At 38.5% G+C, this 23,986-nt stretch overlaps 2 protein-coding genes across 5 annotated transcripts; one reads left to right on the top strand and one right to left on the bottom strand.

Annotated features, from left to right (window-relative positions):
• Positions 1-46: 46 nt before the first annotated feature.
• On the bottom strand, positions 47-3,864 carry LOC145549769 (uncharacterized). Of its 3 annotated transcripts, XM_081602541.1 has the most exons (5): positions 3,030-3,864; positions 2,733-2,824; positions 1,788-1,982; positions 1,355-1,431; positions 47-1,240 (listed from the first exon to the last, which is right to left on the bottom strand). In XM_081602541.1, exons 1-5 carry the CDS (start codon positions 3,178-3,180, stop codon positions 250-252), a joined length of 1,506 nt encoding a protein of 501 aa, XP_081458667.1. In that variant the 5' UTR covers positions 3,181-3,864; the 3' UTR covers positions 47-249. The 3 variants fall into 3 exon arrangements, with proteins under 3 accessions (XP_081458667.1, XP_081458672.1, XP_081458683.1); XM_081602546.1 differs by having other exon boundaries at positions 2,733-3,863; XM_081602557.1 differs by lacking the exon at positions 2,733-2,824 and having other exon boundaries at positions 3,030-3,863.
• A 1,856-nt stretch (positions 3,865-5,720) lies between these two features.
• morc3a (MORC family CW-type zinc finger 3a) lies at positions 5,721-23,405 on the top strand. 2 transcript variants are annotated; one of them, XM_008401000.3, is made up of 19 exons: positions 5,721-6,419; positions 7,653-7,725; positions 8,703-8,835; positions 9,651-9,877; positions 9,974-10,130; positions 11,351-11,498; positions 11,727-11,855; positions 11,953-12,072; positions 12,926-13,023; positions 13,132-13,239; positions 13,311-13,439; positions 13,726-13,800; positions 16,258-16,300; positions 16,388-16,486; positions 19,437-19,527; positions 19,596-19,674; positions 20,062-21,133; positions 22,066-22,205; positions 22,308-23,405. In XM_008401000.3, the coding sequence occupies exons 1-19, from the start codon at positions 6,381-6,383 to the stop codon at positions 22,441-22,443; spliced, it is 3,096 nt and encodes a 1,031-aa protein (XP_008399222.1). In that variant the 5' UTR covers positions 5,721-6,380; the 3' UTR covers positions 22,444-23,405. The 2 variants fall into 2 exon arrangements, with proteins under 2 accessions (XP_008399222.1, XP_008399230.1); XM_008401008.3 differs by having other exon boundaries at positions 5,723-6,419; positions 19,437-19,503.
• Positions 23,406-23,986: the final 581 nt, after the last annotated feature.

The raw sequence follows: 23,986 nt of genomic DNA, 5'->3' as shown, positions 1-23,986 counted from the left end.
GAAACCTTACTTTTTTGCAAAAAAAAAAGGTATGTCTAAAAGAAAATTGCAAGAACTTGCAAGGATACAATGACATTTACTAAAATAAATAAAAAGGCACAGATGGACTGTTAGTCTCTCAATGAACATTGATGCTCAAACCACAGAATGATTTTGAGTGGCCTACAATCAAAAGACAAAAACAAATGAATGCAGGTGGAAAATTTGCCTGCGTAGCCAAACATTTACCACTATCACAGAATGACAATGTCACACGTCATGTGCTGCACGTTTCATTGAGAGATACTTTTGCATGTAAATGTTGAAATAGAAGTGGTCACATCTCTGTCTGATTACGTTTTGAACTTCCATGTCGGGATCCAGTCGCTGCACAAAGAAATCCTCCTGTGCCCAAACAAAGAAGTCACACCACATAAGACCAGTAACAAGAAGCTGGCCTTGTACTTGCCAATAGTAAGCATGAGTTTTCTTTAATTTGAAAACTCCATCTGACATCTGCAAGTACTTGCAGTCAACATAACTTCTTACATTTGGGCATTTAATTTCAACCAAGCCAAATGATGGTGTTTCCTTGGGGTCATAAACGAGGCCATCAGGAGAGGCACCTAACCATGGGGCTTCAGGGTGAATTACTAGCCCACAAGGTGAATAATTCACATTACAGCGGTGGGCGTATTCTTTTGCTGCCTGAAACTCCATGTCAGAACCTCTTCGCATTTCAGCTGTTTCTTTGGTACCCCTGATTATTCGCTCTGCCAGAGATTCAGCAGTGGTGGGACCTCTCACATAACACACTTCCCTAAATCTTGACGAGGTTATTCTTGATTGTCGCAGCATGTGCCACTCATGAACACAGCTCTGGTCTCGTGTTGATGTCTGAATTCTGTCAGCCATATCAAATGATAACTGCAAACTCTGCAAATGAAAATGTTCCTCTAAAGTGCAAACCCAGGCACACTCTGATGGTGACAGATGATGACTACAAAGTGGAAGAGAAGGAGAAGGTGGAGCATGGTGATGTAACTCTATACATCGGGTTAAGAGTTTGGGTTGCTGATAGGACAGTACACTTCCTTTTTGCACAAGTCCAAATTCAGAATCTACAAGCGGCTTCTCCACACTCATCCCCATGGTTGTCACCAGTGGCTTCTCCCGGGAATCCAAATCGCTGTACGTCTCTGCCACTCGAAGCACAGACAGGTCAGGAAGAGGGCCAGTCATTCCCCTGAAGAGTGTACTCCTTTAAGTGAGAAAAAAACAAAAACAAAAAAAAAAAACACACATGTATTTAACTCAGGGCTAAAATATATAAGGCAGCAAGACATGAAAATTAAGTATTATGAACATTATTTACCTTAATCCTCCTTTAGACAGTCGGCCCTGTACAGGCTTCACTATCACCATCTTGCCAACTGGACCAGGTTTTACACCCTTTGAAATAGAAAAATAGAGACATAGTGTTTATAACAGTCTTCATCATGTGTTCTCAAGTCAACGTCAAGTGCAACTTACATTTTAATGCTGTACTTAAAATGTACAACGTTATATATTATATCGTATTTTTATATAGTATACACTTCAGTTTACTAAATAGTTTAGAAAATTACCAAAAAAATATTTTGTACTTTATTTTTAAATAAACCTACAAAATAATTTTTGCATTTTTAAAGTCATTATATATAAGGACTATAAAAACATAATTAGTTGCTAAGCTTTACTGCAACACAGATATCTCACTGAAATATTTTTGATGAAACATGGCATGCATGTGCAGTTTTAAAACTTACAGCAGTTCTGGGTTTGTGCCATTGCTGTTCTGTTTCAGTACAGCTATGAACTGGAGGAACGACTGGGACACTGAGCTGGGAGAAGTGGGCAGTCTGGAACAGCAGAGCCACTATATGGTTGCACAATGCAGTACCAGCCACACAGGAACAACTGCATGTCACCATGATGACTGGAACTGCATCTCTGAGAACTACCTGTTGAGAGATTATTTTCAGTCATTACATTTTATTAAGACTTTGCTTTCAAACTGTTGGCACAAAATGGAGTGCCCTCCTTTAAACTGTTAAAAATATTGTGCTCAAATGGAATTCGTGTTTTATCTGTACAGGAAGTAATAACAGTCATAATCAATAAATCAGAATATGCTTTTGATGAGATCTGTTTATGAGATTTATCAGTTTGCCATATTAACATGATGTAATACAATAATATTTTGTCAGCTGTAACTTATTTCTGTAAATTATTATAATTAACAGAAATAAAAGCTTAACCAATTTTTTGCAAAACAAATGAACTTATAAAATGCATTTTATTTAGTGAATCAAACTACTGACATTAATGAACTTTTGAATATTACATTTGTTGACTATGACTGTACATTTGGTGATAAACTTTGATATTTTAGAAATACTTCCCATATTTACTAAGTGAAACTTTAAAGAAACTTTACAGACCAGCTTCTACAGACATAAAACGACAAACTGATTCACAATCAATATTAAAACAATACGGAGCTGGTCTTGTTTTAATGTTATAATGAAAAAGATAATTAAAAATGTGAAGAGGCTGTAAACACAATCCCATTTGAGCTCTTAACAAGAAGCATGCAAACGAAATAATACGGACGCCTTAAGGAACACGGCCATATATTTATCAAATTAACAACTTTGAACCTCAACATTCAGCTGAACTCAAACTCAAACAAATTACCAGTGCTGCCCTACTTTTAAGTTATGGGGCTTCTCGTGCTTCCTCATGCTTCGGAAGCAAAAAGCCCGAACCGTAATCTCCCCCGTTACTTGGTCTCTGTTTGACACTAACGACAACGAGCACATAGTAAAGCAATACACTTAAAAATAAACACAAAATAACGTAAGAACATTGTCCGTTAGAAAGAACAATAATGTTTAGATGATTAAATAGCACAATTGTATAAGTAAAATGTCCGAGAATATTGCTAACTAGCATTAGCATAGCTAATGTTAGCCACGGAGTTTAAAGAACTTTAAAGTAGGACTCACCTTCATATCCATGGATATATGACGAGACATACATCTTAAAACCTTTTTCCAATTTGCTTGATGGGGCTTTGGATCCAGCCTTACAAATACGATGTACATCGTTAATTGTTAGCTTTGGCAAATCCTGCAAACACCTACTGTAAAATGACATTTGTAATAGACCGGAAAAAACCGAGCCGCTTTAACCCGAACACGGAAGCTGAGGTGCAAAGAGCCCATTGGACCGCAGTGAAGTGGCCCCGTTCACACGACAACGATTTCGGGGGAAAACGGAAGAGTTTTGTTGCGTTTGTAGCGTGCATTTACACGAAACCACCGAATGTTGCACAGATTGAAAACGGGTTCCAGAGTGTGATGTTTCTGATACATAACGTTTTCCGTTGTCGTGTAAACCTAGAAAACGGATCTTTTCTTCCAGAGAATCCCCAGCTCATGCATAGTATGACGCAAAACATAGCTGCTTCCTACAATCCACAGAAGAAGAAGAAACTACTCACAATGCTGGTGTTACTTGTTTCCCCATCAGATACGGTTCCCTCAGCGTCTCTTCACCGCTCCGCACAGCCCAGGAGGCAAAATACGCTCTTATCTAGAGAACTACGGACCAGGATCAGCCCCGGCTCCAGACGAGTTTAACAGGGGGGGCATCGACTTATTTTGGGGGTCAAAATGAATCTATGTTGCTGAACATAGACAACACCAGTAGCATACAGGCTACTTGTTAACAAGCTTAACGTGCTGTGTTGATATTAGCTAGTCATCTTTTAGCTATCATCACCTGCATCCAACAGCTTTACTCAACTCAGTCGGTTAGTTCTGGAAAAAAACTGTGCAGTTATTTACGTGTTGCTGGTTTGCTGCCATGATTCTAACACACACCTGCGCAGCAGCAGCAGGTCTCCTTCGCTGCCTCACAGGTGTAAACCCAGCGTGAGCGTCTCAGCTTTCATGTTGCGTTTGAAGGCGGCTCGGAAAAACAAGTTACGACTTGTTAGCAACGGATTAAACTGTTTTAACTGCTGAAAAAGGTAACAGAGGACACGGATATGGGAAGTGCGGGAACTCCTATTTTATCAAATTGATATAGGAATAACAGACTGTTGGCCATTCCAAGGTAAAAACAATAAACAGCTTCCAGTCCGGGGCCCGCTACAGACACCGTGAAAGCTCAAAGTTATCCCACTTTTTCCAACTGCATGCGCCCTAATCAGACGCACACAATGCATGTTTTCTTGGCAAATCCACATGCCTTCAAGTACAACTGTTTTTTAAACACATGCGCACTTTCAAAGTTTCAAAGAACCTTGCACCAACTAGGCGCAGCAAGAGCATTACACGTTTTCGATGTGTACCTTTACTGTGTAAACACAGATCGTAATTAGAACGTTATCGTGTAAACGATCCAACAAAAACGGAACAAAAGTGCCGTTTTCGTTGGATCCCCTAAGGGGGCGTTTACACGACAACGATCGTGTAAACGATTTTTTTTTTAGTTTCAAGTTGGATATTCGATATTCGAGCTCCGGGGACTATGGGCGTTTAGCACAAGGTTGATCCGATTTATGAACGCTAATGTCGGCCGCGGGTTCTCCACAACTCCCGGCCGCAGCGCACCAAGGTTTACTCTTTCTTCTTCGGCACTAGTTGGCGCCGGTTAATAATTCCTGTAATGCTGGCACCCAGTGGACAGATTGTACTACAGCAATTTTGCTATTTCTAATCAATCAATCAGATTTATTTATTTCTATAGTACATTTAAGTTACAAGAAAGTTTAAAGTTCTATATATATTTAAAAGCACAAATATACTAAGTAATAGAACATACAGTGAGTCAACAATCGAAGCTTATAGTTTAGGATCAACGCATGCGCAGTTGATCAAAAAATTATGCCCCGCCTCTTCCGTGACAATTCTCACACATTCAAAAAAAGTCTCGCTCTCACACATACATAAAACGAGTGTATGTGAGTGTGCGCGCGCAACTTTAGTCTTGTGTATGTGAGAGAAACATTTGTGTGCGAGTTGTTAGTACAGTGTATGTGTGCGAGAAAGGTAGCATTTATGTACGTGTGCGAGAAAGATAGCATTTGTGTGTGTGTGCGAGTCAGTACCGTGTATGTGTGCGAGAAAGATAGCGTTTGTGTATGTGTGCGAGAAAGAGCGTTTGTGTGTGTGTGCAAGTTAGTACCGTGTATGTGTGCGAGAAAGATAGCATTTGTGTGTGTGCGCGACATGTTAGTAGTGTGTATGTGTGCGAGAAAGATAGCATTTGTGTGTGTGTGCGAGAAAGATAGCTTTTGTGTGTGTGTGCGTGATGTTAGTAGTGTGTATGTGAGCGAGAAAGATAGCATTTGTGTGCGTGTGCGAGTTGTTAGTTCAGTGTATGTGTGCAAGAAAGATAAAATGTGTGTGCGTGAGACATTTTAGTAGTATGTATACGCAATTTGAGTATTTTTTGAGTGTGCGTGATGTTTTTTAGAGTGTGCGTGATGTTTTTTTGGAGTGTGCGTGATGTTTTTTTTAGTGTGCGTGATGTTTTTTTGGAGTGTGCGTGATGTTTTTTTGAGTGTGCGTGATGTTTTTTGAGTGTGCGTGATGTTTTTTTGAGTGTGCGTGATGTTTTTTTGGAGTGTGCTTGATGTTTTTTTGAGTGTGCGTGATGTTTTTTGAGTGTGCGTGATGTTTTTTTGAGTGTGCGTGATGTTTTTTTGGAGTGTGCGTGATGTTTTTTTGAGTGTGCGTGATGTTTTTTGAGTGTGCGTGATGTTTTTTTGAGTGTGCGTGATGTTTTTTTGGAGTGTGCGTGATGTTTTTTTGGGTGTGCGTGATGTTTTTTTGAGTGTGCGTGAGTTTCTTGTAGTGTGTGAGAGACTAAACATAGATTTTGTCCTAAACGGCCCCTCATAACATCTGCTGGTAGGCAAACTGCAGTGGATCTAATGTAGACCTCACCTTGTGGTGTGGATGGTGGAGGACTCCCTCATAGGTCTTCATCAGTCCATTACAGGAAAGTGTTATTGGTGCTTAGATGGGAGGATACATTAACTATAGAAGTGACACTTTTATCAAGAAAAAAAAATGAATCTACTGTTTTGTTTTTTTTTTAATCAATTCACTTTTATTCTTTGAAATACAAAACCGGAAGTGATTGAACATGCTTCCATCCTGAGAAACATTTAACAGTGCATTTAACTGTATGAATTATACTCTAACAAGTTAACAACACAGACGATATATTCATTCATTCAACAGTTGTAATGTATTTGCTTAGCTATTTTGTTTTTACCGGAACTGCTGATGTCATGAAGTAGCGAGGCTAAGCTCCGCCCATAGTCGCCTGTTCCTGCAAAAATGGCGGCACAAACAGACCGTGGCGTGCCTCTCAGTACGGTGAGCAGACTTTATCTCCTTGTTTATCGAACTTTGCATCACATTTTTCATGTTGGATTCCAAAGACTTTGCACATAAAGACATTACACTCCTTTCGTGTGCGCAGGAATATGATTTATGCCAATATATTAACAATTAAGCTTGCTGTGTTCAGTGTAGTGTCCTGCCTGGTGATGTTTGCGGCTAGTTGGTCACTAATGTACAATCTCTGTTTAAAAACGAATAACCCGGCAGATAAATGTTTTGTCTGAATCGGAAGTATTTTAGGCTGTTAAGAAAATTTTATGTGGCTGTGTTATGATACGGAGAGCGCTGAGTTTCGGTTTCCAGACAAGTTTCCCCTTATTTCCCTAAAACTGCACAATGATAACTGCTAATTGGGGCGGAAGGGGACACGGGGTCACCACTACGCTGCTAAATTTAAATTATTCTTAAAGAAACTAGAATATTACTCTGTGGAGGAGTTGTTTTGGAGTCAATTCAGTTTTAACTTGATCCTATGAAAATGTTGCAGCTTGTTTTGCATATATCCACGCTACGTGATTTCTACACATCGCTTTAGGTATTTTCTAGGTCTGGATATGTGAAAAGATTCCCTGTTAGTGTTTAAGATATCCGTCCGGCTGTCCATCATTGAGTTCATCCTTCTATGCATCTTTCTCTTCATCCATCGGTCTTTAGATCTGTCTTTCCTTTAATCCATACATATCCATCCATCTTTCTTACTACATCTGATATTTGCAGTTTTACTTATTCAAACCCAAGTTATGACTGTTTATTTTGAATGTATTTTTATTCATGGAGCTATAGAATCATTTTGATGTGTTGTAATGCCATTAGTTTAAATATTTAATCGAGAGCCACAGAATACTGATTTTCATTTTGACTTTTATACGTTCATGCTGTGCAGGTTTAGTACATTATACCTGCAAAGAATAACTTGGGAGATTTAGTCCAATATTATGATTTGACAAAGCAAAAATAATAATTTAAAAAACTAGTTGAAACTGAATGTCCATTCTGAAGTTGCAATTGGAAAGAATAGATTCAAAATAAGAATTGGAAGAATTTCAGTTTAAAAAAAAAAACTTAAATTCACTTCTGTTTATTTTTTTTCTTAGACTTTTTAATAGAATTTTTTTGTCAGTTTTTCCAACATTCAATTTCAACCTGCGATAGAAAAAAGTGACAATTTCTCTAGTAGGTTTGCTCAGATGTTTGTTTCACTTTCAGCTTTCGCCAAAGTTCCTGCACACCAACTCCACCAGCCACACCTGGCCCTTCAGCGCTATCGCTGAACTCATAGGTGAGTCATTTAGGTCATCTGATCATCACCAGAGTGTTTTCTGTTTACACAGTGTTTTTTTATAGATCATTTGTTATTTACGTAACCACCTGCAAACATTTTACCCCTCGCATACTTCTTGAATTTTCTCTTGTTTATCAAAACAGAGGCCCATATTGCAGCCACAGCCCATAATTCAGTTTATTAAACGACCCCCTTCTGAGTAACAGTTTCATCCTGTCTGCACGTCACTTAGAGCATCTGATTGAAGCACCTTTTCATCCGGCAATTTGAAATGTTCATAAGCCCCCTAAAATTTGTTTAAAATCTTTTGATTAGATTTTCTTCTCTAGGAAGGTGTTAAAATGCAATCAACACTGCATAACACTGTTTACTATAACCAACTTGTGCTGATGCTAACTCATCATAGGCTATAAGTTAGAAAAATCAAAGACTTGCATGATTAAAATATGAAACGGGGAGGGAAAACAAAATTCACAGTTTCACTCACCAGGTTCAGATTCTGCATTTTTGTCCATGTTGCTGGAGCTTCAAAGTTGTCAGTCAAGCTAGTTTCCGATCCTCCTTCCTCGGCATAGAGTGCAGTCCATAGGGTTATAGATTCAAAATTGTAGATGATCTAGATAAGATATTGTAACTCGTTTTTCAGTTTTCTTGAATTGTTGTGGTGGCAGGCAACAGCACAAGTTGAACACAAATCAGGTTCAAACTGGCAGAGCTCCCAATTAAACAGATTTTGTTATTAAAGAGTGACTGTTGTTAACTCTGAATCTACCTTTGAGGACCCAGAAGCATAAAACCACTGGAACACTGGAAGTAGCAGTCTTTCATGGTATCCTGTGCACGTTCTTATAATTTATTTTGTTTTGTGAGAATGTAGTTTAAAATCCTTCCCCAAATGAGATCCGTTGCTCCTGTCAGACTTATTCTACTTTAAATAAAGTTTTTGCTTTCTTATGTTTCTGTTTTCTTGACAGACAATGCCTATGACCCAGATGTCAGTGCCAAGCAGTTCTGGATTGATAAAACTGTGGTTAAAGGAGAGGTGTGCCTGAGCTTCATGGATAACGGAAACGGCCTCGACCATGAAACTATGCACAAAATGCTTAGGTACAAACTCCACAGATGTTTCTGTAGGCTTTTGAAAACATTAAAAACCACCATTTATTTTTATATGTTGCTTCTAGAGCAATCGCTTTTAATCTATAATCATTTTGTGCAACGTATCTCCAGGGTTTTGGTATTGTTCTTTACTCCGTTTTCAAGTAATGTTCCATTTTCAAGCCTCTTCGCCCCAAGCTATTAACAATTCAGTTATTAAAGGACGTTTGGTCATAGAAAGAAAAGATGTTTTGAGAGGGGCTAAAGAAAATCCTCCCTGGACTTGAGTTAATCTAAAAGAAATCTCAAAACGGTAAGCCAAGGGTAAAATAGCAAACTTGCAAGAAAAAAAATTGTTTTCAGTGAAGAAAGGACTAGAAATTAGAAAGAGTTATAAGTTGCTGTATAGTTCCTAAGTGGCCTGGAGAAGTTTGTCAATTGAGGTATTTTTTCAGGTCTGGAGAAGCATAAAAAATATTTAGATTTCCTCTTTATTTGCTAAAAGAAAAGTTACGTTCTGTGTCTACGATCTTTCTGTCCTCCATGTTTTTCTTCCCTTCATTCAGTTTTTCTTTTAGGTTTAACATTTAATGCCTTTGTAGAAATATGTACTTTACATTTATAGTGAGCTTTTGTTTAAATACCTACAACGACTAGTTGAAATGAAAATAGACACGTCTTGACGTATAGGAACCTCGTATGTAATACAGAATTAAGATTTTTTTTTTTTTTATTTAAGAAGTTAAACCATTGTAATGCATTGCTTTGAGAGTATATTATAATAGAAAATTATGATAGTGAGCTTCTGTACTTCTTTATTTCAGCTTTGGGTACAGCGACAAGATAGCAGTAAATGGACTGGAGCCCATTGGTATCTATGGTAACGGCTTCAAGTCCGGATCCATGCGTCTCGGCAAAGATGCGATTGTCTTCTCCAAGTCAAAGAGCATATCGTGCATTGGGATGCTTTCTCAAACCTACCTGGAGAAGATTGGAGCCAAGCAAATAATTATTCCTATTATTTCCTTTGAAAATAAGAAATCAAACAGAAATATCCTTTAACCACGTTCAGTGAACGTTTTAAAAGTTGTCCCCTAAATGTTTTGAGGAATGGTTTGTCATCAGTTTTCCTTAACCGTGGCTTCACTCTCCGTCAAAGAAAAACAAGAAGCAAGTCTGAGGGACATCCTGCAATACTCCCTTTTTAAGTCTCATGAGGAACTTCTCGCTGAGATCGATGCCATCACTTCAACCTTGTCCTCAGCTAAAACAGGCACCCGGATCATCATCTGGAATCTCCGCAGGTCTGTTTGTAGACCACACACTCACACGCACACACACCTACACACACACAACCACCAACCTGTAGAGCTTCATGCGATGGTTTGTAGGTTCCTGCACGTGCTCCACATGAATCCCAATCTGTAATTTTTAATATTTTAATGAGATCACCACACTCGTAACTAAATGCTCCTTTCGGATAACATTTCCCTGGTAATCACTCAATCACTCATTTTGATGTGTTGTAATGCCATTAGTTTAAATATTTAGTCGAGAGCCACAGAATACTGATTTTCATTTTCACTTTTATACGTTCATGCTGTGCAGGTTTAGTACATTATACCTGCAAAGAATAACTTAGAGATTTAGTCCAATATTATGATTTGACAAAGCAAAAATAATTAAAAAAACTAGTTGAAACTGAATGTCCATTCTGAAGTTGTAATTGGAAAGAATAGGTTCAAAATAAGAATTGGAAGAATTTCTCAGTTAAAAAAAAAATTAATTCACTTCCGGTTTTTTTTCTTAGACTTTTTAATAGTTAGAATTTTTTTGTCAGTTTTAGATTTTATGTTTTCAGTCTCAAATCTGTTTTTCTAACATTCAATTTCAACCTGCGATAGAAAATAGTGACAATTTCTCTAGTATTTATGTCCATTGTATGCATAGTGATGTTAAATGACCCCGTTGTTGTCCTTCTTAAGTCTGAAGGACAACAAAGTCAAATGTTTAGGGATGGGCATCACAAAGCCTTGATCTCAATCAGAAACCCCCATCTAAAATTCACTTTTATCATCCACATCAGACATTAAGTGGATCTGAGCAGAGTGCAGGACTGCATGCACTTTGAGAACGAATAGCTGGAAGCTCACACATAAAACACATGTTGAGTTGGATGTCTTCACTGATCTCTTTTAGTCCTTATGCATGTAGTCAAAATCCATTCAATTCTTCAAATACAAACACAGTTGCCAAATCAGAACATGGTTGATATTCGGTTCAAAAAAATATTTGTGGGCAACATTTTGGGCATTGCGTTGAATGAAGCCACAGTGTCACTTAGTGACTGTCACTGAACAGAAGACAGAAGAGCAGTATGTCAGTGAAGAATTCACTTCTTTTACTCGGTTTCGCTCGGAGGGGGTTGTGTATTGTTTCACTTGAGCTCAGCTCTTGGATTGCCTGTATCTCATTTGTACTGAGTAAACTGTTTTCATTCATTTCATCATTGTCTTATTTTTAGGACATCTTCCGGATCAACAGAGTTTGATTTTAACCGCGATCGATACGACATCCGCATTCCCTCAGAGGTTTACGAAGAATTAAGCGATCCATCTCAGCCTTCGAACAGGAGTACATCTTATGTTCCTGAGAGTGTGATTTCACTGCGGGTAAGAAGCGGTAAAGGGCAGGGCATCAAATTTATTTTCATGAAATGCTCTTTTTTTTTTTTTACACTAATTCGTTTGCCTTCTTAATTTAAAACGTCAACTGCATTCATATAAACAGCTTACCCAAGTTCTTGGTGTTCACCACAAGCTTCTTGCTGTTTCTTTCTTTTTGTCCTGGTAATTACCTCTTTGTTAAACCTTGATTCCCTTTGTGTCTCTGTGTTGTAGGTGTATTGTAGCATTCTATACCTGAAGCCACGCATGCAGGTCATGGTACGGGGACAAAAGGTGAAGTCTCAGCTCATCGCTAAGAGCCTGGCCTGCATTAGAAAGGACCACTACAAGCCCAATTTTCTGGTATTTCTTTAATTGAGATTTGACAGGAGTTTAGAAGTGTTATTTTTTTCTTATAGTTCCTGAATTTAGTTTTTTTTTTTTCCCCTTATCACTCTAGGACAAACGCATACCTATTATTTTTGGGTATAACACCAAAAGTAAAGACCAGTATGGTATCATGATGTATCACAAGAACAGGCTCATCAAAGCATATGAACGTGTGGGCTGCCAGCTTAAGGTGGGTTTTGTTTATGACCTTCTTTTTATTGAAAACCAAAACTGAACTTTTCTTTGTTTAGGTCAGTCAGGATTTTTAAAAAAGTTTTATTTGCCAGTTTCCAAGAAAAAGTGATAGATGTTTAAAGACTCTTGCCATATAACTGCCCTATGATGCTGTGACATCAAATGAGAAGTTATAAGGACCTCCATAAACCTGGTTGCTCTATTTTCCATAAGTTTAAAAGTGTCATGTTCCTTTTTTTTTTAACAATTTATGCAAGTATAAACCACCATGGGAATGGTCAGCCATCTTATTATTCAGGAAGATTGTGGGTTTCTGTGAGCAGAGAAGAACTTGTTTTAATGCATATGTTAACAACCAAAGAGTTTGAATTTTGGAGCTCTGTCATATGGTCTGATGAAACTAAAATTGAAAAAAGCATGGATTCAAGGTCTTCCAAATGGAAGATAATCTTAAGTCTGAAGGACAACAAAGTCAAATGTTTAGGGATGGGCATCACAAAGCCTTGATCTCAGTCCTATAGAAAATCTGAGAAGATCTGATTAGGCTTGTCCAAGGGAACTGACCTACAACCCTGACTCACTAACAGCAGGTTTGTCAAAAGGAATGGGCCAAAACTCCAGAAAGTTACCGTTGCTTGTGACAGGAAATCCAAAACATCAGACCCAAGTCACAGTTCAAAGGCAAACATCTGGATTTGAAGTTAAAAGCATTTTCTAGCAGTGATTAAAACCAAGAAATCTAATTTATTGTCAGACAATAAGTTAAAAAAAGCCATATGTCTGTTTACATGTATGTAAATATCTGGGTTAAACTGTGTTTGAATCTTCTAAATCCTTTCGTTCAACAGGCCAACATTAAAGGTGTTGGAGTCATCGGGGTGATCGAATGTAACTTTCTGGATCCTACCCACAACAAGCAGAGCTTCAACGAGACTGATAAGTACAGGTAATAATGTCAATGATGCACTCAGGATTATCATAAACTGTTACAAATTTATTTGGTATTCTTGAATTCTCAAAAAATACGTCGGGTTTATTTTTTGGATTTGAACAGAAAAACCATCAACAGTTTGGGGACTAAACTGGAGGAGTACTGGAACGAGATCCGTTACAGAATGACCAAAGAAGACCCAAACAGCACCGTGCCAGTGGAAGATACCATGTTGGTACACAGTCAAGAGAGAGACGTGAAATATTGTAATTTGTTTTAGTTTAACCAGTGTGACTCTTTAGGAAGCGACCGGATCAGAACTGGGTGCAGTGCGACGGCTGTTTGCAGTGGCGTAAACTCCCGGACGGGATCGACGTCAACAAGCTGCCGGATAAGTGGTACTGCTTGTTAAACCCCGATCCACAGTTCAGGTAACAGAGCTTTTTAGGATCATTTTAAATGAAAACATAGAAATAAATTACATAATCTAAACTCTTCTGCGTTTGTTTTCTTGTTTACTACTAAAATAAAGCACTCCTGATGAAAATACTCCAGTTTTTTCCTGTGCTAAAACACAGTATTGGCAGCAGCATTCACTTAGGATAATTTGGCAACAAAGGCATAGAGACTGGCAAGAATGATAGCCGATCGGTAATACAATTATTTTTATCAACTTAAAGTCTCATCTAAACACTCTCTGTATGTTTTACCGTGTAGGAGCTGCAAGGTAGAAGAAGAGCCTGAGGACTCCGATGATGATCAGCCGTCGTACCGGAAGACCTACAAACAACAGTCAGTAAATATAGTTTGAACATTATGCTGAAAAATCCCAGAGTTGTCAGTGGGGAAAATAAATATTTGATATGCAACAGGTTTATCAAGTTTCTCCACTTTCAAAGAATGGAGAGGTCTGCGATTGTTATTGTAGTTGCACCTCAACTGTGATTTTAAAAAATCCAGAAAGTCACGTTGTGTGATTTTTATATCAGAAATTATTCTAGCTCTCAAGAACCCGTCCCATCCTCCACTCATTACTTGTATGAATTGCACCTGTTTGAACTCCTTTCCTGTATAAAAGGCACTGGTAACACTTTATTTGAAGGGGTGTGCATTCATCAGAGTAAAGAAGGGTTGAACATTAGCACATAAAATTCAGTGTGTGCTACAGATCTGTTGCTACATTGTAGTAAAACAAAACATCGTGTTATGTGTCGTGTCGTGTTATGACATAACACGACAGGAGTTATGTCATAAACATGACATAACTCCTGTCGTGAACATAGAGAAGTCTTTATGAATGTTTATAGGCCTGTCGCGATAAACGATAAATCAATTAATCGGACGATAAAAAAACCTATCGAGATAATTTTAATTATCGTCTTTATCGTCTCTTCCTGCCTTTTTTTCTTTCTGTTGACGACGTTGAATGAAAAACGCTCAGCTCCGGTGCTCTGCACTGACCCTCCCTTCCTCATTTCCTTAGTCTAATGTCCAGCGCACATTACACGAGTTGTCGGCCCATTTTCAAACCCTGAGAGACACATTAGCCGACAGAAATCCTAGGTATAACGGTTCGATCGGGTTCGTCGTGCCGTGTGATGTCCAGCCACATGGGCACAAAATAACGGCTGCAAGTCCAGTTAACTAATTTTAAAATCAGGCATTAATCAATGCTTTACTAGAATCTACCTGTGTTGCATGTGGCTATAGAGTCAGCATAAAGTCCTGACTGAATGAAAATCATTATAACCTATTTATGTCACGTTAACGAAGAACAGCTGAAAACCTACTATGTTTTTCAACTGAGGTACCAATTTGGCTCCAACTCCTCCCCTTGTCATTCCTATATTCTTTGCACGAAACGTTAAATAAATATTAATATTGTTTCCACATATCATCTCTCATGTCCGCTGGACTTCGGGTTGCGCTGTGTCAGCTGTTTGGGATTCCCCTCCGTAATTTCTCCTATTTCCCCTCAGAAAGCAGGAGGAGAATCCGCGCTCTGATTGGCTACCTGTCACATTCAGCGTTAAGCTCCCAGTCTGGAAAAACCCCTAATTTAGATCAGAGCAGCCACGACAATCTACCATAACACACCACACACTGCAGGATGATCGGTTAGATCGGCCAACGATTTAAGATTGTCATAAGGGGAAAATAGGGGCAAAAAATGGTGTAGTGTGAACTATTGCATTAGGTAGTCAGATGTGCCCGTTTTCTCCATTTAAATCTAGAGATTACTGAAGGGCAATACAGACTTCATAATCTGCACTCTTTTGGTTGAATGCAGTATTTATTTCCACTTTGGCTTTATATTGTTTAGTTTTTATTCAAGTATGTTTTTTGTTAATGGAGACTGAGAATCCATTTTATTTTTGTTTTTGGTTGTTTATTTAGTTTATCAGTTTCAGTGTTACGTGTTATTTTGAAAATAAATATCAGGAAATCGCATGTATTATTAGTCATTTCCTTTAAATCAGTGTCAAAAGGTCTTGAAACAATATTATTGTTTATTGCAATAATTTCTTTAGACAATTAATCGTCCAGCAAAATTTGTTATCGTGACAGGCCTAAATGTTTATGACAGTGGTCATGAAGTGTCATTCGGTAAATAATGACACTTTTAATGCAAAGTTGCTCTAAAAATGGCATTAAAAGCCCATTAAAAATGCCAACTTTGCATTAAATTATTGTAATTTACAAAATCATGCAAAGTTGGCATTTTTAATGGACTTTTAATGCAGCTTTTAGAGCAACTTTGCATTAAAAGTGTCATTATTTACTGAATGACACTTTATGACAACTGTCATAAACATTCATAAAGACTTCTTTATGTTCACGACAGGAGTTATGTCATGTTTATGACAGTGCCATGTCAGTCTTATGGACACCCTTCCAAATAAAGTGTTACCAAGACACGTGGCCACACTCTAAATCAATTAGACTTCAACATCTCTGCCCATCAGTAAGGAGACTGAAGATGGTTTATGGCTGGGTTAGTAGCATGATAACGGCCCGAAACGCACAGCCCGTAAAACATTCCTACCAATAGTCAGGCCTGTTTTTAAGATTTTTAGAAGCAGCTGAAGACCAAATCACTTTTATTATGTCCTGATGCATGAAAACCCTAGGACTGTAAGAGGGTGTACATTGTTTCTCCCATGCCTGTTCATAATGTCATCCATAATGTGAACATGTTTGACACCAGAAGCATGAGTTTATTTTTTTTCTTCATCTTATTTGTAACAGAGAGAGGGAGAACAAAAAGAAACAAGGACAGAAATTTGAACAGGTATGAAGCTTACCTTCTTTAAATGTGTATATATATATAATTACCAGGTTAGCAGTGTGTTTACTATTTATTCCTATTCTCTCCTAGGATGAAGAAGAGCGGTATTTGGATTTGGAGAAATTGGATAGAGAGTCCAAAGCTTTTAAACGACAGCACAATAAGCTTACCCGGCAGCTTCAACAAGTGGTGCGTAATTTAAATACGCTTAAGTTATGGTTTGTAATTTTGACTCTATTCATTTGAAGCATTCTGTGAATTTAGATGTCCTACTCTTGTGTTTCTATTCAACTTTAAGCATCCCGCAAAACCTGAGATTGCTTGAGTTCTGCACTGTTTAAGTGCAGAGAAAATGGCATTTATAAATAAAGTTGGTTTCTTAGCACTTTGTGTTGCTGGATGCTTCATACTACCAGATTTTGCAGGAAACTTCTGCATTTAAGAAGTCGAGGGACAGACATACAGTAATTGGCTTTCTACCGTATATTTGTGGTTTAACACTGACAGAAATGTAGTTTTTCACTTATGTTTGTTCACAAACATAAGTCTCAACTGAATAGGATATATTAAATTTATTAGTACCCCAGTGGGGACATTGACATTTTAATGCAGCCCATCCAAAAGAACAAAAACCAAACAAACAACATAAGACATGAGTAAACAGGTGTCTGAGGCGGCAGCCCTGGGAGGCGCTGCCCTTTCATTTGATGAGGGGGGGAAGGAACACTATAAAAGAGGAGGGAAAAAAATCATATCACAGAAATGTGTTTGTAACAGGACACAGTGTGAAATTACCAACAAACAAAATGATCTTTGCACAAAAAAGCAACTTGCAGACAACACTCAAACATGTGGGAACAGGGTGCTGAGGGAAGCGTTTCAGCCGGCCTCAGCAGAAACGCTCCGATTCTGGTCCGCACATGTCATGTGGGAAAGGGAGCCAGTTAGTGGGAGCAGAGCGTCTTGTTTACATAACATGCAGGAGAAATCGAGGTTGCCAGCATTCCAAGGCTGACGCAAGGAGAGCCAGTTCAGATAAATGTTTATTTGGTGTCAGTAATAAACATTTAATGCTTTTCAAAAAGGAAAAAAATTATGGGGAAAAAAGCTTAAAGTCTGAAAAGTTTCAGCATTTACTTTGTCCTCATTTTGGTTTCAAGATTTCAGCAAATCCCCCTGGCATCCCCCTCACTGATGGTCACTCATTTTTGTTTTTCCATGGCCAAGATTTTGTGACATTATTTTGTTTAGCCAATTATTGGAAAGTGACCAGATGTTCTCAGCGTGACTTAAGATCTGAGTACTTTGTTGGTCATGAGCCAAAATTTGATTTAATCCTTGAAATTTTGATGTTCAACACTTGATCTGTTAAAAGTCCTTTTAACAGATCAAGTATTAAAAACGCTGCTCCTGAATTGCTGGGAAAAGTTGCCTGAATGTCGTTGTTCCAGTTTATATCCATGGGCATGTGTTTTGGAAAAGAAATGTATGTACACAGGGTGCTTTACATCCCTCATGATACAAGAGTCATGGTGGTGCTCATCTTTTCTCCTCTGGACAGTGCAGATGTTCCAAAGAGTCCATTTTTATCTTGGACGTTCTTCTTGCTGTCCTGCTGGACACCAGGCTAGGTTTCTTCCACCGTGTCTGAGGGGAAAGTCGCACACAGCTGCCGGCTGCTCCAGAGCGTCAGCAGTGCAGAGCTGAAGGAAGACGCTTGATGACCGTCTTAAATGCCCAATTTTCTTTTTCTTCAAAGCAGCTGAATCTCTTCCCTTGAAGTTCTCGATGACTCCTTAAATTAATTCAGGTGCAGCCTTTACTCTGAAGCCCTTTTGATCCAAAGCTGGATAATTAATAAAAGAAGAAAGGTTTCAAGACTCACCATATTTTAACAAAAAAAAAAAAACAATCATTCTGCTTCTCTAATCTAATCAGAATGACTGAATATCAGCTTTCCTTATAAACACTTCAGCCTGAGCTCATCGGAGTGATGCTAGCATGTCATTTTGTCAAAAGGCTGAAAAAATTTACTTAAAATTATTAGTATTTAAATTAATATTTCTCTGATATCATTGAAAATCCTCCCAGGCTCAGTGCAGGTGTTACCATAAAGCAAAAGGTGTGAAAATGCGCCCGGCAAAATTTCTGTCAATTCCAAAACTCTTAAGCAAATTTAGAATCTGGTCAAGTTTTACAATTTATGCTTAAAACTCAGCCTTGGCATTTGGATAAACTGAAGTGCTTTTATTATTATTTTTGAGTTGATATAAGAGAATTGCATTACAACATACATGGATGAGCTTTGAGTTTGTCACCTATTTTTACTGGTTAGCAACAGACTAAGCATATCTTTCTCTCCTAAACTTCAAAAGACAGATTGAAGATTTTTATTAGGCTGTGGGATTTCATGTTCTTACATGTTTGAAGAATCTGGCTTTAAGAAGGAACTTTGGGAAAAGCCTGTTCAAATTGAAAAAATACTGAAAGAAGTTCAAATTTTACACCCAAGTTCAACCAGATATTCACACAGAATTCTGTTTTTGGTAAAGTTTTGACCTGCTGCCATTTAAAAAAAAAAAAGCAATATCAGAAGGTATAGGAACAACACTCAAAGTACTGCCAGCATTTCCGAATCCAACATGTTAACTAGCAGATAGCAGACATGGGTTCGGTACTCAGAAAGATTAAAAAGAACCTTTTGTAACACATTTAACATTCATGTTATTTGCTGGAAATCTTGCTCTCTCCCGCTCTTTTGCAGCCTGAATGTAAAGCAGGTATCTCTTCACATTGAAGCAGACTGTAGAAAGCACATTTTGTAGTTTTTGCTCACCATTTATCAGTTCAACTCAAAACCAACGATTTGTTGCATGAAGCCAACATGTCGCAAACAACTAAACATGTTTTTGTGCAAGAAATGTTGTAAAAGAATTTCCATGATTTCCTTTTGATTAAATCCTGTAACATGAGGAAGTTCTGTCAAACAGAATTTTACTTGGTTCTTTTGGAAAACAAAACAGATATTTTCAAGTCAGAACTTAATATTAGGTTCCCTGCTGACTTAGATTCAAATTTCACAAAAAAATGTGGTTTCAGAAAATGATTGATTTTAAAAATATTGTCGTTCTCTCTGCAGTCTGCTAATTACCCGACGAGTAGGGCTGATTCCACCCTGCGGATGTCCTCAAACATTTCACAAGCTCGTAAGGACATGATTTCTTCAGCAGGTTAGCAAAATGCAAACCAACAAAAAAAGAAAGGTGATTGAGATGAACTTGTTTTCTATCCTCTGCAGCCAGCAGCCCTCCCAGCAGCGACTCTCCTCTAGTGATCACCAACGTTTGCTCGCTCTCAGCGGCATCAGCAACCCTGAGGTACGAGGGTGCAGTGCCCTGAAAATGTATTCTCTCACATTTTTGTGACATCCACAACTACAAACTGTATTTTTTCTTCTTTTTTTTTCTTTTCTTTTTTTTTTTTTTTTGTAATTGGGATTTTACACAATAAACCAATACGTCGTAGTTCAACTAATAATGTACAACTCAGCATGTCACATTTTAAGAATGTGTTTATTTTTAAAACCGTTTTCTTCAGTTTCACAATTATACTCTACTTTGTGTTGGGCTATAACAGTCAGTCCCCAAAATAAGATGAAATTAGCAAAGGTTGCAAAAGGTAGAGGGTTGGGAACACATTTGCAAGACACTGATTATTTCACAGTGATGAATGGTCATGAATACTTGGTTGTTTTTGCTCTGCAGGGGGAAAAGGAGCCAGGTTGTCACTCCACAAAGCACGCCAAAACGACCCAGAGTGAACGGTTTTCAGCCGGGCGCCTCTGACACCCCCGTATCCGTGCGCATTGACAGCAGCGACACAGATGAGACCGATGATGACATTGTCATCTTGGAAACTGCAAGTACGCCCAAACCCAAACAGCCCATTGGTACTTTAAGGAAAGTGAAGCAAGAGAAAGAGGAGAGTGAAAATCAAATCCCGATGGTGCTAGAGTGCACCGACGACGCTGCTGTGGACGAGACCTCCGAGGCGACGGCCGAAGCCGAAACCTGCCCACCTGCAGCAGTGGCCAGCGCCACCACCCAGACCGCCGCTTTTGAAGTGAAGGAGGAACAACAGAGTCAGATTCAGATTGAGGGGAACGGCGAAACGGCTAGTAGGAGTGGTTCAACTCCAGATCTGCCCGTTGAAAGAGAAGTGAAGAAGGAACAGCAGAATCAAACTGAAGGGAGCTACGAAACGGCGAGTAGGACCGGGTCAAATCCAGATCTGCCCATTGAAAGAGAAATTAAGCTGGAGAGCAGTGACGGGGTTCAGAACCACCAAGGGGAATCCTTGAGCAACGGAGCGGCACATATGGAGAGTGATGAAGGTGCTGGTCCTTCTTCTTCTGTTCTGCAGTACCCCAATATCGATGAAGTTCAGAAACAACAAGATAAGCTCGTGGAGCTGATGCAGGAAACGGCCCAGGAGAGAGACGCCTTGAGAGAGCAGCTGAAACTTCTCACCTCTCAGCTGGAGGATGTGCAGAGCCGACTGCAGCAACAGCCTCAGGCCAAGGTAAAGGAGTCCTCACACCAAGCCTGCCAGACTGACACTCAGACAGACTACAAGGGCCTTTTTGAGAGGGCCAAACAGAAAATAAATGATTTAATAAGGGACAAAGAGGCTTTATTGGCAGCTAACGAGAGCAAGAGCAATCCAAACTGTGGCCAAGATGAGGAAAATGACATTGAGGAGATTTCGCTTAAAGTCAGCCGTTTGGTCCATGAACTAGACGAGAGGAACAAGGAAAGAGAAGAACTGCGCCTTCAGGTCAGTATGCCATCCAAAATATTCTTTTTACATTACGCATATAATTTTAACTCCCTATAAAGCCACGAGAAAAGAGCTGACATAGCGATCAGTGTCTAAAGACTTTAGCCATTATTTTAGGAAGGTGACATATTGAAAATGAACAACCAGACGGTAAAAGCACATCTCACTAAATCAGGGTACCACTGAAAGGGTAATGTATTCCAGTAATTCAGTTCAAAAAGTGAAACTTGTAGAGATGCACTATGCACAGTGGGATATAGTTTGAGAGTACTTCTGATCAAATGGATTATGGATGACAGAAAGTCCAAAGTAATTTTTTTTATAAAAGGTAGATTAATATAGACATATCATGTTATGGCCCACACTAGTAATTCAATTCAGTAACATCAGTTGAGGAATATCAGACCTGATGTTAGGACAAAAGGACTGGACTGTTGCTCTAAGGTGCAAATGAAAGTTTACAAATGAAATGTTAACTTTCATTTACTTTGAAATCAAGATCATGGAGTCTGGAAGAGTGGGGAGAACAGAATAGAAGTCGCCTAATATTTTAATTAATTTGTGTTTTTGCTCAAACACAAATAAATTAAAATATAAAGGAGTCAGAACAAAAAATATCTGAAATCACTTGATTTCTAAAGCTGAAACATTTCATATCAATCAAATTTTATTTGTATAGCACATTTTGGCTAGCAAGGCATTTCAAAGTGCTTTACATAATTCAAATAAAAACAGCAAGTGACATTGAATAAACAGTGAGAAAGAGAAAGATTTTGAAAAAAAAAAAAGATTAAGAAAGATAAAAACATTAAAACCTGCACCCCTTTTAGGACTTCAGTTAAACGTCGTTTAACTGGGACTTCATAGTTCAAACATTTTATTTGTACATTTTTGTTATCCTGATGTGAATTCTCTATTTTTTCCGACAGCTGGATAATCTGGAGGAGGAGAAGTCGACTTTGGCAGCCCAGTGTGAGGAGCTCAAGTTGAGAATGCAGCAGCAAAGAGAAAATGCTCGGTCTTCAGCAGGGTCCCGCACCTCTGGCACAAACTCAGACGCCTCCAGTTGGTAGGACTGCAGAAAACCCCCTAATGTGTTTCTATGAAACCACCGAGACAGGAATCTTAATCTCTCTCTGGTTCATGTTTTTTCCTCTATTCCTCTTTTCAGCTTGATCGAGCTCCGTCAGAACGTCGGCCGCCTCCTCGTCTCCCGGGTGCCGGCGCTGGACCTGGCGCAGGTTAATTTCGAATGCAACGTCATCGATGAGATCCTCGAGCAGGTTCTTACAGGCACAGACTTCTAATTCCCAGGCTGAAAGGCTGCGCTCGGTTTGGAAAATCACCTCCGCTGAATTAAGGTCTTCCTGCTGACTCTCGGATCTGGAACAGGTCCAAACCTGACCGGTTTCCAAAATGGATTGTAAACTGTTGGGCTTCTGAAGAACATTTTCAGGGAGTCAAATGAATGTCTGAGGTTTATTTATTTAAAATGTTCACATTTTATGATCTCTTTTTTTTTTTTTTTTTTAAGTGTGTCTCAGTTACAGATCTGCTTTAAAGAGAATCTGTGTGATGTTTGTTCCCATGCATTGTTCCTAAATTATGGAAGGTCGCGTTCTGTCCTGCGCCTCTCACCGTCTTCCTGTTTCATAGTCTGGCTTGTGTAAAATCTGGACATCCGTCGTCGTTACCAGTTTTATACAAATCCTTCCAGATTCTCCTGCTTAGACTTGCAAAATCAGGAATCTTAACTCATCTGAATGGTCATGAATACATGGTTGTTTTTGCGCTGCAGGGGGAAAAGGAGCCAGGTTGTCACTCCACAAAGCACGCCAAAACGACCCAGAGTGAACGGTTTTCAGCCGTTCACTTTTTTTTGTGATTTTACTTAATTTTAGCATCTTTTAAATTAATAAAGGAGGTTTTTTACATTTTAATCGGAAGATTTTAGTTATTTTATTTCATGCTTACTGTTTTTGACCCGTCTAAGTGTCACACTACTTCCTTTTTTTTTTTTTCCCCAAACATGTATATAATGTTAAATCTATTTTCATACTCCCTATGTTCTGTGTAAATCATTTGTTCTCTAATTTTGACAGATATTGTGAAGTTCCAGCAATAAGCCTTGCAGTACATTTCTGGATATTGCCAATTGAACTTAAGCTTCACGTTTCTGTGGCTGGTTTTGTTCAAACTGCAACTAAGAGCTATGGCGAACTGAATCTGAATGTCGTTTATTGCAACTAAAGAGATTTTAGAAACATAATTCCTTGTAGTAAAATTTTTTTCTGGTGTGTTAAAGTGCATTTCGGCAAACTAGAATATTGTAAAGTTTCTTTATTTTAGTAATTCTATCCAAAAAGGAAAACTCATATAGAGTCATTGTATGCCTCTTATTTTTTCTAGTTGCAAGAAAAACTGGATCAAATATTGGATCATACACATTCATTTAAATAATAAAAAAAAAAGATTCTGTTCAAAGATTGAAACTCACGTTTCATAAACAGTATTTGGTCTCGTCTTTCCCATTTTGAAGAATACCACTAGCTGAAGCCAACTAGTATTTCTCAAGTGGATCAATACAGAATAAAAAAATATGCAATGTTGTATTGCTCAACATAACACAAACACACGGTATCACGCAGACATACAAACATCACAAAGCAGGTGTAAACAGGTCAGTGCAATATTGTAAATGAAACAGACCAAAGGTACCTTTCTGAAATGGCTGTATTATTTATTAAAAAGACATCCAATTTTATTCTGGAGCTCAGCTGTATGAACGATGGATTAAAAAAAGGGTGTGCACCATTACTCATTTGAGGTGAAAAAAAAAAGTGCGGAATA

This window comes from Poecilia reticulata, chromosome 2 (assembly GCF_904066995.2).
Source record: "Poecilia reticulata chromosome 2, P_reticulata-male-v2, whole genome shotgun sequence".
In the NCBI taxonomy this organism is placed as follows: Eukaryota; Metazoa; Chordata; class Actinopteri; order Cyprinodontiformes; family Poeciliidae; genus Poecilia; species Poecilia reticulata.
This window is presented reverse-complemented; position numbering and strand designations above follow the sequence as displayed.